The 13,741-nt window shown below is 48.3% G+C and overlaps 1 protein-coding gene across 1 annotated transcript in view; it reads right to left on the bottom strand.

Moving 5' to 3' along the window:
• Window positions 1-13,472, bottom strand: part of LOC115081388 (rac GTPase-activating protein 1-like) — a gene marked incomplete at its 3' end in the record, with an annotated part of 44,069 nt that extends 30,597 nt beyond the window's left edge. The window contains exon 1 of the mRNA XM_029585842.1: window positions 13,326-13,472. Within this exon, the coding sequence (XP_029441702.1) occupies window positions 13,326-13,330 (5 nt within the window). The remainder of the gene's footprint in view (window positions 1-13,325) is intronic.
• Between the last annotated feature and the right edge of the window lie 269 nt (window positions 13,473-13,741).

The following is a 13,741-nucleotide window of genomic DNA, read 5'->3' as shown; positions in this document are numbered from 1 at the left end:
TCCTCAAAGACTTACATTGGCTGCCAATTCACTACAGAATCATTTACAAGTCCATTACTACCATTTACAAAGCCATCCATCACCTCGCTCCGCTGAACCTACAAATCCCTTTCAGAAAACACACCTCCTCCAGACCCATCAGAGAGTCATATAAAGAATCACTTCATGTACCACACTCAAAAACTTAACATAAATCCCTCAGAGACCGGGCCTTCTCCACAGCCGGACCACCTTTATGGAACTCCGTCCCATCGGACCTGCGACAGGAACCCTGCCTACTAACTTTCAGGAAAAGGCTCAAAACATGGTTATTTAAGAAAGCCTTCCCAGACCACAGCTGAACCTTACTTACCGCCAATCTACCCTCTGACTGTACCATAACACTATAATCAATTTTCTATTACATTGTAAATAATTGCTCTCTGTTAATCTCCTATCTCATTCCTGCTCCCAGTTGTGTACTTCCCTGTTTTATTGTAACTGTAAGATTTAACCTCCACACATGTTAACATTCTTATATTGTACTGTTTTTTTCACCCCCTGTTAAATGTAAACCGGCATGATGCGATGCCTATCGTGAATGCCGGTATAAAAAAACACTAAATAATAATAAAATAATATTCTCCATTCCTTTCCTAATAATCCCGTGCATTCTGTTTGTGTATGATATATGAACACAAGATGAGGATGCACCATGGAGTGATACAGAGGCATTATGATATTCTCTGTTTTATTCTCCATTCCTTTCCTAATAATCCCCAGCATTCTGTTTGTGTATGATATATGAACACAAGATGAGGATGCACCATGGAGTGATACAGAGACATTATGATATTCTCTGTTTTATTCTCCATTCCTTTCCTAATAATCCCCAGCATTCTGTTTGTGTATGATATATGAACACAAGATGAGCTTGCACCATGGAGTGATACAGAGGCATTATGATATTCTCTGTTTTATTCTCCATTCCTTTCCTAATAATCCCCAGCATTCTGTTTGTGTATGATATATGAACACAAGATGAGGATGCACCATGGAGTGATACAGAGGCATTATGATATTCTCTGTTTTATTCTCCATTCCTTTCCTAATAATCCCCAGCATTCTGTTTGTGTATGATATATGAACACAAGATGAGGATGCACCATGGAGTGATACAGAGACATTATGATATTCTCTGTTTTATTCTCCATTCCTTTCCTAATAATCCCCAGCATTCTGTTTGTGTATGATATATGAACACAAGATGAGCTTGCACCATGGAGTGATACAGAGGCATTATGATATTCTCTGTTTTATTCTCCATTCCTTTCCTAATAATCCCCAGCATTCTGTTTGTGTATGATATATGAACACAAGATGAGGATGCACCATGGAGTGATACAGAGGCATTATGATATTCTCTGTTTTATTCTCCATTCCTTTCCTAATAATCCCCAGCATTCTGTTTGTGTATGATATATGAACACAAGATGAGGATGCACCATGGAGTGACACAGAGACATTATGATATTCTCTGTTTTATTCTCCATTCCTTTCCTAATAATCCCCAGCATTCTGTTTGTGTATGATATATGAACACAAGATGAGGATGCACCATGGAGTGATACAAAGACATGATGATATTCTCTGTTTTATTCTCCATTCCTTTCCTAATAATCCCCAGCATTCTGTTTGTGTATGATATATGAACACAAGATGAGGATGCACCATGGAGTGATACAGAGGCATTATGATATTCTCTGTTTTATTCTCCATTCCTTTCCTAATAATCCCCAGCATTCTGTTTGTGTACGATATATGAACACAAGATGAGGTCGCACCATGGAGTGATACAGAGACATTATGATATTCTCTGTTTTATTCTCCATTCCTTTCCTAATAATCCCCAGCATTCTGTTTGTGTATCATATATGAACACAAGATGAGGATGCAGCATGGAGTGATACAGAGACATTATGATATTCTCTGTTTTATTCTCCATTCCTTTCCTAATAATCCCCAGCATTCTGTTTGTGTATGATATATGAACACAAGATGAGGATGCACCATGGAGTGATACAGAGACATTATGATATTCTCTGTTTTATTCTCCATTCCTTTCCTAATAATCCCCAGCATTCTGTTTGTGTATGATATATGAACACAAGATGAGGATGCACCATGGAGTGATACAAAGACATGATGATATTCTCTGTTTTATTCTCCATTCCTTTCCTAATAATCCCCAGCATTCTGTTTGTGTATGATATATGAACACAAGATGAGGTCGCACCATGGAGTGATACAGAGACATTATGACATTCTCCATTTTATTCGCCATTCCCTTCCTAATAATCCCCAGCATTCTGTTTGTGTATGATATATGAACACAAGATGAGGATGCACCATGGAGTGATACAGAAGCATTAGGATATTCTCTGTTTTATTCTCCATTCCTTTCCTAATAATCCCCAGCATTCTGTTTGTGTATGATATATGAACACAAGATGAGGATGCACCATGGAGTGATACAGAGACATTATGATATTCTCTGTTTTATTCTCCATTCCTTTCCTAATAATCCCCAGCATTCTGTTTGTGTATGATATATGAACACAAGATGAGGATGCACCATGGAGTGATACAGAGACATTATGATATTCTCTGTTTTATTCTCCATTCCTTTCCTAATAATCCCCAGCATTCTGTTTGTGTATGATATATGAACACAAGATGAGGATGCACCATGGAGTGATACAGAGACATAATGATATTCTCTGTTTTATTCTCCATTCCCTTCCTAATAATCCCCAGCATTCTGTGTGTGTATGATATATGAACACAAGATGAGGATGCACCATGGAGTGATACAGAGACATTATGATATTCTCTGTTTTATTCTCCATTCCTTTCCTAATAATCCCCAGCATGCTGTTTGCTTTCTTGGCTGCTGCTGCTGCACACTGAGCAGAAGATTTCAATGTATTATCCAAGATGACACCCAGATCCTTTTCCTGAGTGGTGACTCCTAATGTGAATCCTTGCATTGTGTAGCTATAATTTGGGTTACTCTTCCCTAAGTGCATCACTTTGCACTTGTCCACATTAAATGTCGGCTGCCATTTGCCTGCCCATTCTGTCACTCTTACAAGGTCCTCTTAAAATTATTCAAAGTTGTGAAACTGCATGTCAAGGGCAAAGTTTGATCACCTCACTCACTGTTCCCATTTCCAAGTCATTTATAAATGTGTTAAAAAGCAGTGATCCAGAACAGATCCCTGGGGCACTCCACCTTTCTCTATTGAAAATAATATCATTCAGCCCTACTCTGTTTTCTATTTTTAACCAGCTCCCAATCAATAACAGGACACTGCCCCTTATCCCGTGACTTTTTTATTTCCTAAGAAGTCTCTCATGAGGGACTTTTGTCAAATGCTTTCTGCTATCTTACTGACATTCTCCTCATGTTGTAGAGGTCTCCCTCCTAACTGGTTATCTTTTGAATGATTCTGAGCTCCTTATTACATCATTCCTGTTTTGCTTTCTCTTTCTAGTTCTCTTGCCTGCTGTTATTGCTCCCTTACCTTCAGGCATGCCTGGGACAGTTTGCTTCCTTTAAATTTCCTTCAGTTGGAACTGGGTTCCCTGCAGACTAGCAGCTCCTCCTGAACCCTGCCTCAAGCTCTGAAGAGGCACTGCTTCTCACCATTCATGCTACACAACTTTTATATCTCAGCTTCCTTTGAACTACTGAGCTTATCACAGGCATGACAGTCTCTGTTCGTGTGGCTGTTCTCGATGCCTTCTCATTCCGTAAGTACTGAACTGGTCATCATTCAAATAAATGCTTGGTATTCAAGGAGTGAGTTTTCTCTGGTGCTTGAAGCTAGGAATAAGGTTTTACTGACTGTGTAGGCCCTCAAGCTAACAGATTAAGAGCTGGAGGCAGTACAGGTGCTATATAAAAAAAATATTAAAACAAAAGTACAGGGCTTACAAGGGAAGGTGTTGCACCATGGTTTACTCTGGAAAGAGGGAATGAAAATCCATTTATGTTGGTGTGAATCTCAGATGCAGAGATAAGAAATGGATAGAGATTTAATGGAAGGTATCCACGAAACTGCTAGGAAAGGATGTTGCAGCGTCATCTAGAAGCAGAGAGATTCTGGATTTCAGGTCAAATGTTCTGTCTAACAAAACTGACACGCAAGGGGGCGATAATGGTCTTAGTGCTTACAAACGGTGATGGTTTCTGATTTCCAGTAGGGGAAGCTCCTGCAATCCCCAGATGGTGCGATTCAGTATTAGAGCACAGGTTGATCAAAAGGCGAGAGTCCTGGATTTCAGAAAAACTAGGGGAAGAGCAGGAATAGTTTGAGGAGTCATTAACTGGATGGGATAAGCTAAGCAAAGAAGGGCAGCGAGCAAAACTAAAAAGGAGATATCGTAAGGGTAACTTAACCTTTTTCTCGTGAGAGAAAATAAAAAAGGCAACAGGAGGAAATAAAATGAGGCCGCTATGGTTTTCTAAACTACACCACCCCCTCTATGCACCCCTAATGGGGCATCCCCTCCAGCCAAGATCAGGTGCAAGGGTTTCTGATCCCCTAAGACAGGCTCACCCTGCAGGGGGGTCATCTGCTTTGGAACCCGGCCCCCTTAACACTGAGTGAGGGGTGTCGGTTCCTCCTGCCTTATGACTCAGTGGGGGACCCTCCTCCTCCTCCTCGGAAGAGCCTGGGGGTGCCCGGAGCACCGACTCGCCAGCCAATCAGTGACAGAAGACACCAGTGAGGATTTAGCCCCCCCGACCGGGGAACTAGATCCAGGCTTCTATAGGACGCAGAAAGCCCGGAAACACTGGATGACCCCAGCCACTTAGCGCCCCCTGCCCAGTACTGCCTGAAGCTCGGAGCAGGGACGTCGTCAACGCTGCTTTGCAAACTTTTACTGGCATACCCCATTTATTTAGAAAGCTTCTATTCCACTACTACCAACACTGAATTCAATGCACATTACATGAACTCAACAAGCAAATATACATGCAAGCTCACCATTACTAAAACATGGAGACATAATCAATAAGACTGGCACATCACTCAAACGCTTTGCTAAAATACAGACAGCCTGCAACGGCTTTCTAAAAAGCAGCACTTCTTCAGCAGAGGATTCATGGGCTGGCAGAGCATGAAGAGGCCCCGCACCTGCTCCTCTGCAGTTCACAGGCTTAAAGCCGGCTCTGTCCAACCGAGCATAATAAGCAGAAGGGTCGTAGCGTCAGCTTGGATTTTTGAGTGTAAGAAGAACTGGAATGGACTAACACTAATAGACAAACTGCACCCATGATTTAAACTGGCAGCCAGTGACGTTTCCAAGCACCGGTGCAACAATCATTCTTGCACAGGCCGGTGAACACGCAGGGTACTGCTGGGAGCACTCACCCTCCCTCTCCCAGGCTGGATCCCTTCCTTCGCCCCCGCCCTAGACAGCAGGGAAGGCTTGGCCGAACCTCTTCATGTACTGAACCACAGATCAAACATCTGCAGCCATGGATCAGCTTTTTTTGTTTTGTTTTAATTAAAAACAAACAAAAAACCGCACCCCATGATAACCACCTCTGGCACTGCTATAGCCTCTGTGCACAGCTACAAGCACTGTTCTCCCAGTAGTCTCCACCGCTGGGGGGAAACTCATCCGGCTTGTTTCAATGAGGAGAGCTGTGAGTTTCTGCTTTTCTTAACTTTGTCTCCTTTGCAATTCCAGGGAGGGAGGGATCCTCACCTAGGAGGCCTTCCACCAGGCTCCATCCCAGGAGGTAACTCCACTGGTGAAATCCGTTCCTAGGGCCTGATGATGGCTCTACCAGGCCAGGGCAACACATTGACTGGGAGGGAAGTGAAGTCTGTCTGCATTTGTCTGCAGGTGCAGGAGACAGAGACTACCGGCAAGGGGCCACATCCACTCCCCTTTTATGACTATAAATAAAGTCATCAAGGGGAGTGCACCCTCCCATCTTGCACAGCTGAGAAGTGGGACATTTCGTTACTGTAATGGACTGGTTTAGCAGGTGAAAAAGGAAGAATATATGTTTGAAAGCAACCAGCATTCAAAGCTATCAGAACCAAATGGTATCCTGTGCTAAAAGTAGTACTCCAGCTACTGTTTCCATAGTCACAAGTTAATAAGACAGGTAGCTCTGTCACAAAAAAGTTGGAGATGAAAAAAAGTTTAAATCCACAAACAAAAATGGAGCTAGTCCTTGTTATCTTTGGAATATACATTGCAACCATCCGTCCTGACGCAGCCTTTTGGCGAAACACGGGGTCCGTGTCAGGGACCCGTTTGAAAACTTTCTTGTGATTAAGAAGCAGCGAGGTTGCCTTACTGAATAAAATTCATATTATAATTGTTTTCAATATATGGACTGTGCGTACATTTTCTGCATCTCTTCTTGATGTGTGGGTGAGAAGCGTTCAGCCATTTCTGCTGGGCATGATTGAAAGGTAGGCAGATCACTGTGCCAGAAAGACAAAATAACTACACACACACCACACGCACACACAAGCTTTTTACCACCACTGGGAAACAAATATAACAAAGAGAGGTGTAAATACAGCATCTTACCACAGCACTTAATGGTTCTAGCTATCAATCTTTCCAAAAATAGATAAACATGTCTCCAATTGTAACTTACGACACTCCATGAACAGCTGGGATCAGAAACCCACCGTCCCCTTTTAAACACCCATTACACCAGCGAGACAGACACCATGTCAAAGTTTAAAGTGGATTTCTCTCAAACGTGCCGGTAAGAGATCCATACACGGCAGAGTCTTCCAGTGCGAGAGCCAGCGCTGCTCCCTAATGGGAGAGTCATTTTGACAAACGAGTGGACGCAAGCCGTCTTCTGATTAGCAAGATCCGTAGTCTAATTCTGTTAAATTCAGGAAAGGTCTCCTCGTCCGCACAGAGCACGGTCAGTAGTGTTGAGCTTTAAGATGTGCACGAGTTTGTTTGCTGGGATCGAGCATGGCTCTCGCAGCCTAAGTCTGAATGAGCTAATGTACCAAGCAATGCAAACCCTTCTTCTGCCAGGTAGTGACCCCGAGAGAAAGTCCGGATTACCCACCAATGATATAAATGGGGAGGCGCCGGGATTACTCCCAACACCACTCCTCCATCATTCCCAGGCCTTGCAGAAGGCAGGCAGCCCAGAACAAGCCAAGCCCGGTCAATACGTGCAGCCCACGAGTGGCCAGGCCGCGTCCTCCAGCGCCACGTTTAGGATGTAAAGACACAATCAGGCAGTGAGTGAAGATCCTCTCTCCAAGACTTTCCAGCGTGATCCCAGGTGAAACGTCGGGAAAGAGGAGCGAGATGCGTCCCTGCCTGGGACGAGAGCCCCGAGGAGCATGGAAGAGGCAGGAGATCACCGGGGATTCGGGACTGAGAAGCGTGGGAGAGGTGTCACACTTTCTCCAGTCTGACTGGACGGGAAGGAGGTGGAAGTCTGGGCACTGCTACTAAGGAGCAAGCTCACAACATTTATTTTATTTTATTCTTTTCCCCACAAGTTTATTTTTAAATGTTTCCAAAATGCATGCAATTGAATTTTACATGAAAGGGCTGTAATCACCCAACGGATCAACCATCAGTAAGAGGTAGGAAACCTCTCGGCTTCCGGGGATTACTGTGGTCACTCTAGAGATCTGCAGGTCTCACAATGCAGCACAAACGCCCCCCCCGGGCAGCCCTAGATCACTAGAAGCGTAAGCTATCTGTGGGGGGTCAAAACTTTGATTTGTGCCTTTGCGTCCAGTATCTGAGATTTATCCCACCCAGGGGTTACCCTAAGAACCAGGGGCGGTTCTGTAATGAGGCAGGGTGAGGCGGCTGCTTCAGGCGGCACAAAAATGCCCCAACAGCGTTCTGACAGGGGCATCTGCCTCACCCTACCTGCCCCTGCCATGGCTGCCTCAGCTCGGGCCAGCGGCAGCTGAAGAACACAGAGGCCCTACGTGAGAGGCAGCTTGTGTGTGTGTGAGAGAGACTGCAAGCCTGGCAGGGGTGTGAGAGACCACATGAGAGGCAGCTTGTGTGTGTGTGAGAGATTGCAAGCCTGGCAGGGGTGTGAGAGACCACATGAGAGACAGCTTGTGTGTGTGTGAGAGATTGCAAGCCTGGCAGGGGGTGTGAGAGACCACATGAGAGACAGCTTGTGTGTGTGTGAGAGATTGCAAGCCTGGCAGGGGGTGTGAGAGACCATGTGTGAGGCAGCTTGTGTGCGTGTGAGAGATTGCAAGCCTGGCAGGGGGTGTGAGAGACCATGTGTGAGGCAGCTTGTGTGCGTGTGAGAGATTGCAAGCCTGGCAGGGGGTGTGAGAGACCATGTGTGAGGCAGCTTGTGTGCGTGTGAGAGATTGCAAGCCTGGCAGGGGTGTGAGAGACCATGTGTGAGGCAGCTTGTGTGTGTGTGAGAGATTGCAAGCCTGGCAGGGGTGTGAGAGACCATGTGTGAGGCAGCTTGTGTGCGTGTGAGAGATTGCAAGCCTGGCAGGGGTGTGAGAGACCATGTGTGAGGCAGCTTGTGTGTGTGTGAGAGATTGCAAGCCTGGCAGGGGTGTGAGAGACCACATGAGACACAGCTTGTGTGTGTGTGAGAGATTGCAAGCCTGGCAGGGGTGTGAGAGACCACGTGAGAGGCAGCTTGTGTGTGTGTGAGAGAGACTGCAAGCCTGGCAGGGGTGTGAGAGACCACGTGAGAGACAGCTTGTGTGTGTGAGAGAGACTGCAAGCCTGGCAGGGGTGTGAGAGACCACGTGAGAGACAGCTTGTGTGTGAGAGACAGCAAGCCTGGCAGGGGTGTGAGAGACCACGTGTGAGGGTGCCAGAGAGAGGGGGGGCACGCCATCTCATCCTTCGCCTCAGGCAGCAGATTGCCTTCAGCCACCGCTGCTAACAACCCTACCCTGGCTCCAAGTGCCCTGCTGCATTATGTTCAAAATCCAGCCCTAATCACTACCCTACCTCAGCAACTGACTCCCCCCTCCTGCCCTTGCCCTCACCACCACAAGCCTGCCTAGCAGCGCCAGCCCCCAAGCAACAGGGTCAGTGCCAGCTGCCCTGTGCAAACACGACCGTGCTGCACCCGCACCCTATTCATTCAAATAAAGCCCAGCTCCGTCCTGTGTGTGACACACACGGGCTCTCACAGGCATGCAAACACCCACCCACCCAGACACAGGGGTGGCCTCCCGCCCCCGATTCATTCATCAAATAAAGCCCAGCTCCGTCCTGTGTGTGACACACACGGGCTCTCACAGGCATGCAAACACCCACCCACCCAGACACAGGGGTGGCCTCCCGCCCCTGAGGCACGGCACAGGGCAAATCCCTGAGAAGGTAAGGAGTCTGGGGACGCGGACAGACTTCCCAGAGGTCTGGCAGATAAGAGTGTGCGTGATATTTCTAAGAAGCCTGCAATCCTGCCCCACTCCTCAGACCCTGCCATCTGCTTCCCTCCCTGCCCCAGTATTCGCACCCTGGGGAAGTGGGAGATGGTGCACGGCGAGGGTCTGTGCACGGCGCTCTCTCAGGGTCAGTGCAAGGGGATTAGGTACCTGGCGAACCTTCCCCCAGCTCTCACCATGCACAGTTAAAATTATGCATGAACAGATCTCACATAAAAAGGACATTCCAAGTACAGGCTTCAGATGTAAAAATCTCTTACAACGATAATATTTGCTTGCAATGCTGTGATGCCAGTGAGAAAACCCTGCAAAAAAAAAAAAAAAAGAGTTTGGAGCCCATAGGGAATCAGATCTACTGTAAAGTGCACTGGTTTGGGCTTAGCCCTCAAAAAGCCATGAATAAACTGAACTACAATCACAGCATCATAAACCTCCAACACCAGAACTGCACGAACTGCCAGCACTCAAACCGTGAAAATCCTCCCCATCAAAATGCAACATTGCAAATATCACACCAGGCTCTGAAATACCATTACAGGACAGGCTGAGATCGATCCCCGCACAGAAAGTATACAACAGCAGGACACAGGCAGACCATGAAGTATAAATAGAAATGTGCAGGCAAATGCTGAGCGGAAAATTGCTAATAGCCAGACTCTGTATGCAGTGCAACAATGGAAAAAACAAACAAACATCACCATTCCTCATACAAACAATAAAATCGGGAAATATAAAATCATAACAGTAAAACCATACAAATACAAAAATAAACATTTCAAGACAGCTGACCAAACAGAATGTCATTCTAAAATTAAATTCATATTAAAATGTTCAAAGTTTCCAAAAAACAATAAAAGATGTAAAAATAGCAGACACATGACACATCAATAATTAAAACTAAAGGATTAAATAAAAAAAAAAAAAAAGGCCCCAGCTTTTCATACCAGGGAATTTTTGATTTCCAGTTACTCTGAAATTGGCCTGGAGAAGTGGGAGAATGGGGGCTACACACACTTTGTCCACTCTCTCTCACAGTTTTTCACACACGTTCATTCTCACTCACACAATCCCTCGTTCCCCTTTCCACTCACTCAATTCTCTTTCCTTCCTTCCTTCCTTCTCAGCCCCTTTGTATTCCTTCTCTCCCCTCATGTCATTCTCTCCCTGCAGCTGCCGGGTCTCTTCTTTCTTTCTTTCTGTCGTGTCCGCTGGGTGTAGGAACCCCGTGGGCCCGTCTTACCGCTGTCTTTCTGCCTGCAGGATGTGCAATCCCCGCCAGCACCTCTTCATTTCAGCTGCTGCCACTATTTTCTTCCCACGGGGGCCAAGGCTTGGCTCCCCCCCCCCATAATTAAGTCATAAACCCGTGTTGCCGATGCCGCAGTCTTCTTGGCTTGCGGGGCTGGGAGCCCAGCGAGTATAACAGGAATTCTTCTCCCTACCCGCGGGGGTGGGGATCCCTGCAGGTGGATCAAACATAGGGGTCAGAGCTGCTGTTTTCGTCCTGCTCGCAGGGTTGGGAGCCCCGCAAGCACATGAGAAACGGCCTGCCGCCTCCCCGGGTGTGCCACTCCAGGCAAATGCACGGCTCGCACACCCTCATGCCGGGCCTGCAGCTCTCCAGCACCAGGAGAAAGCTGTGGTAGCTCAGCCCTACATCAGGAGAACAGGGCGACCTCGCCTGCAGGAAGCAACTGAAAACGGGGCCATTCATAGCAGCTTTTGGTTCACAGCAGCTGATCCGTACCCTCTCAAATGCAGTCAAGGACGCCAAGACTCGCATGATTTGCAGCTCCCCTAAGCAATCCTAGCTCGCTCTCGTCCTCCCTGGGTGTTCATCCACCCATCACCCCGCTACATGCTGGAAGTTAATCTGATCCAAGCACCCAGCGACAGAGGGTGGCGGTGCTGGGCAGGCCTGCATGCATCCTCTCAGAGGAGAGCAGAGTCTGCAGACACTCCCCTGGAATGAACAGGGAGTCCTGGGCTCCAAGATTGTGCACATTTTTAAGCTAAAAAAAGCTGAAAGTTATTTGCATTTAGAAAAACGAGACAGTCAAAAAGCCCTGAAAACAGAAACAACCTCATGTGATCCAAAAATAAGATCTCCAAGCGACAGCAGCCCCCCACCCTCGGGTCCCACCCAGGCGTCTGTGTGGCAGTAACCCAGAGGAGACGGGGGATATCAGCCTTCAGAATGAAGGACAAAAATGTAGAGAAAACCACTCAGACAGGAGGAAAACGTCAGCATCTAGCACTCAAGTCAGATCTCAATTAGAAGCAGCAACGTTAACGACTCTCTCCGAGGAGTCAGACACAAGTCCGCAAACGCCAGAAGCTGTGCTGGCTCATAAAATGCTTAGTTCTCATTTTTATGTCCAATACAACATTTGCAAGGAAATCTAAGGACGGAGCGTGCCCGAGACACAGAACTTCCTGACGTTTATCAACGAAAGCCACTTCAGACCACGCACAGGAAACAGCACATTTATACATTAATACCCCACATCTGCCTGTGTGACTGCTTACACCTCTTATTAGAGTACCACGATGCCCCCACTCACATATACTGACCCCCCCCATGCACCTCACTCCTGCCCTGCACCTCCCCCATGATACCCACAGCTCTGCCAATGCACCTCACTCCTGCCCTGCACCTCCCCCATGATACCCACAGCTCTGCCAATGCACCTCACTCCTGCCCTGCACCTCCCCCATGATACCCACAGCTCTGCCAATGCACCTCACTCCTGCCCTGCACCTCCCCCATACCCACAGCTCTGCCAATGCACCTCACTCCTGCCCCCCATGATACCCACAGCTCTGCCAATGCACCTCACTCCTGCCCTGCACCTCCCCCATGATACCCACAGCTCTGCCAATGCACCTCACTCCTGCCCTGCACCTCCCCCACGATACTCACAGCTCTGCCAATGCACCTCACTCCTGCCCTGCCCCTCCCCCATGATACCCACAGCTCTGCCAATGCACCTCACTCCTGCCCTGCCCCTCCCCCATGATACCCACAGCTCTGCCAATGCACCTCACTCCTGCCCTGCCCCTCCCCCATGATACCCACAGCTCTGCCAATGCACCTCACTCCTGCCCTGCCCCTCCCCCATGATACCCACAGCTCTGCCAATGCACCTCACTCCTGCCCTGCACCTCCCCCACGATACTCACAGCTCTGCCAATGCACCTCACTCCTGCCCTGCCCCTCCCCCACGATACCCACAGCTCTGCCAATGCACCTCACTCCTGCCCTGCCCCTCCCCCATGATACCCACAGCTCTGCCAATGCACCTCACTCCTGCCCTGCCCCTCCCCCATGATACCCACAGCTCTGCCAATGCACCTCACTCCTGCCCCTCCCCCATACCCACAGCTCTGCCAATGCACCTCACTCCTGCCCCCTCCCCCATACCCACAGCTCTGCCAATGCACCTCACTCCTGCCCCTCCCCCATACCCACAGCTCTGCCAATGCACCTCACTCTTGCCCTGCACCTCCCCCATGATACCCACAGCTCTGCCAATGCCCCTCACTCCTGCCCCTCCCCCACGATACTCACAGCTCTACCAATGCACCTCACTCCAGCCCTGCCCCTCCCCCATGATACCCACAGCTCTGCCAATGCCCCTCACTCCTGCCCCTCCCCCATACCCACAGCTGTGTCAATGCACCTCCCCTGTCTCCGCTCTGCTATAGCTCCGTGGTATTCCCTTCCAGTCCTGGAGGGCTGGGTTTAAGATGTCCTTAGTCTGCAGGAGGGAGATATGCACTCAGATCTATTGCCTGCATATTCATTAAAGAAATCCCAAACCAGACTGGCTGTGGGGTCCCAGGACTGGTTTGGGAAGCCCTGGAAGGTACCTCATTCATTGGCTGGGGTGCTACGTCCCACTTAGCTCAGCGAGCAAAGCTCGGCTTATTGCCTTCCGTCCAGGTCAAAACGATGGCGGAAAGCAAAAGTAAAAAGCTCCAAACCCGGGAACACTGGCAACGTCCCAGGCAAAACCCAGCGTCCATCCCTGGGCCACGGTTTCTGCATCTCCCCTGCTGCAGCACCGTTAAGTTGGAGGCGTTAAAGCGGAGCTGTCTTAGTTAACCTTGGAATTAAGGCTTTGATTTGTCTGATCTTTTAATTCCTCATGAATGGGGTTGGACCGTGCTCGTCCCCCAGGCCTCCCGGGGCCTGCATTACTGCTCGTCCCTGGCCTGGCCCTCCACAGAGGTGGGAAAACGCCCCGGGATGGGAAGTAAATGATTCCCCTTCCTGAAACTAGGCG

Source organism: Rhinatrema bivittatum, unplaced genomic scaffold, assembly GCF_901001135.1.
Source record: "Rhinatrema bivittatum unplaced genomic scaffold, aRhiBiv1.1, whole genome shotgun sequence".
In the NCBI taxonomy this organism is placed as follows: Eukaryota; Metazoa; Chordata; class Amphibia; order Gymnophiona; family Rhinatrematidae; genus Rhinatrema; species Rhinatrema bivittatum.
The sequence above is the reverse complement of the archived record's forward strand: the minus strand, read 5'-3'. Positions and strand labels throughout refer to the sequence as shown.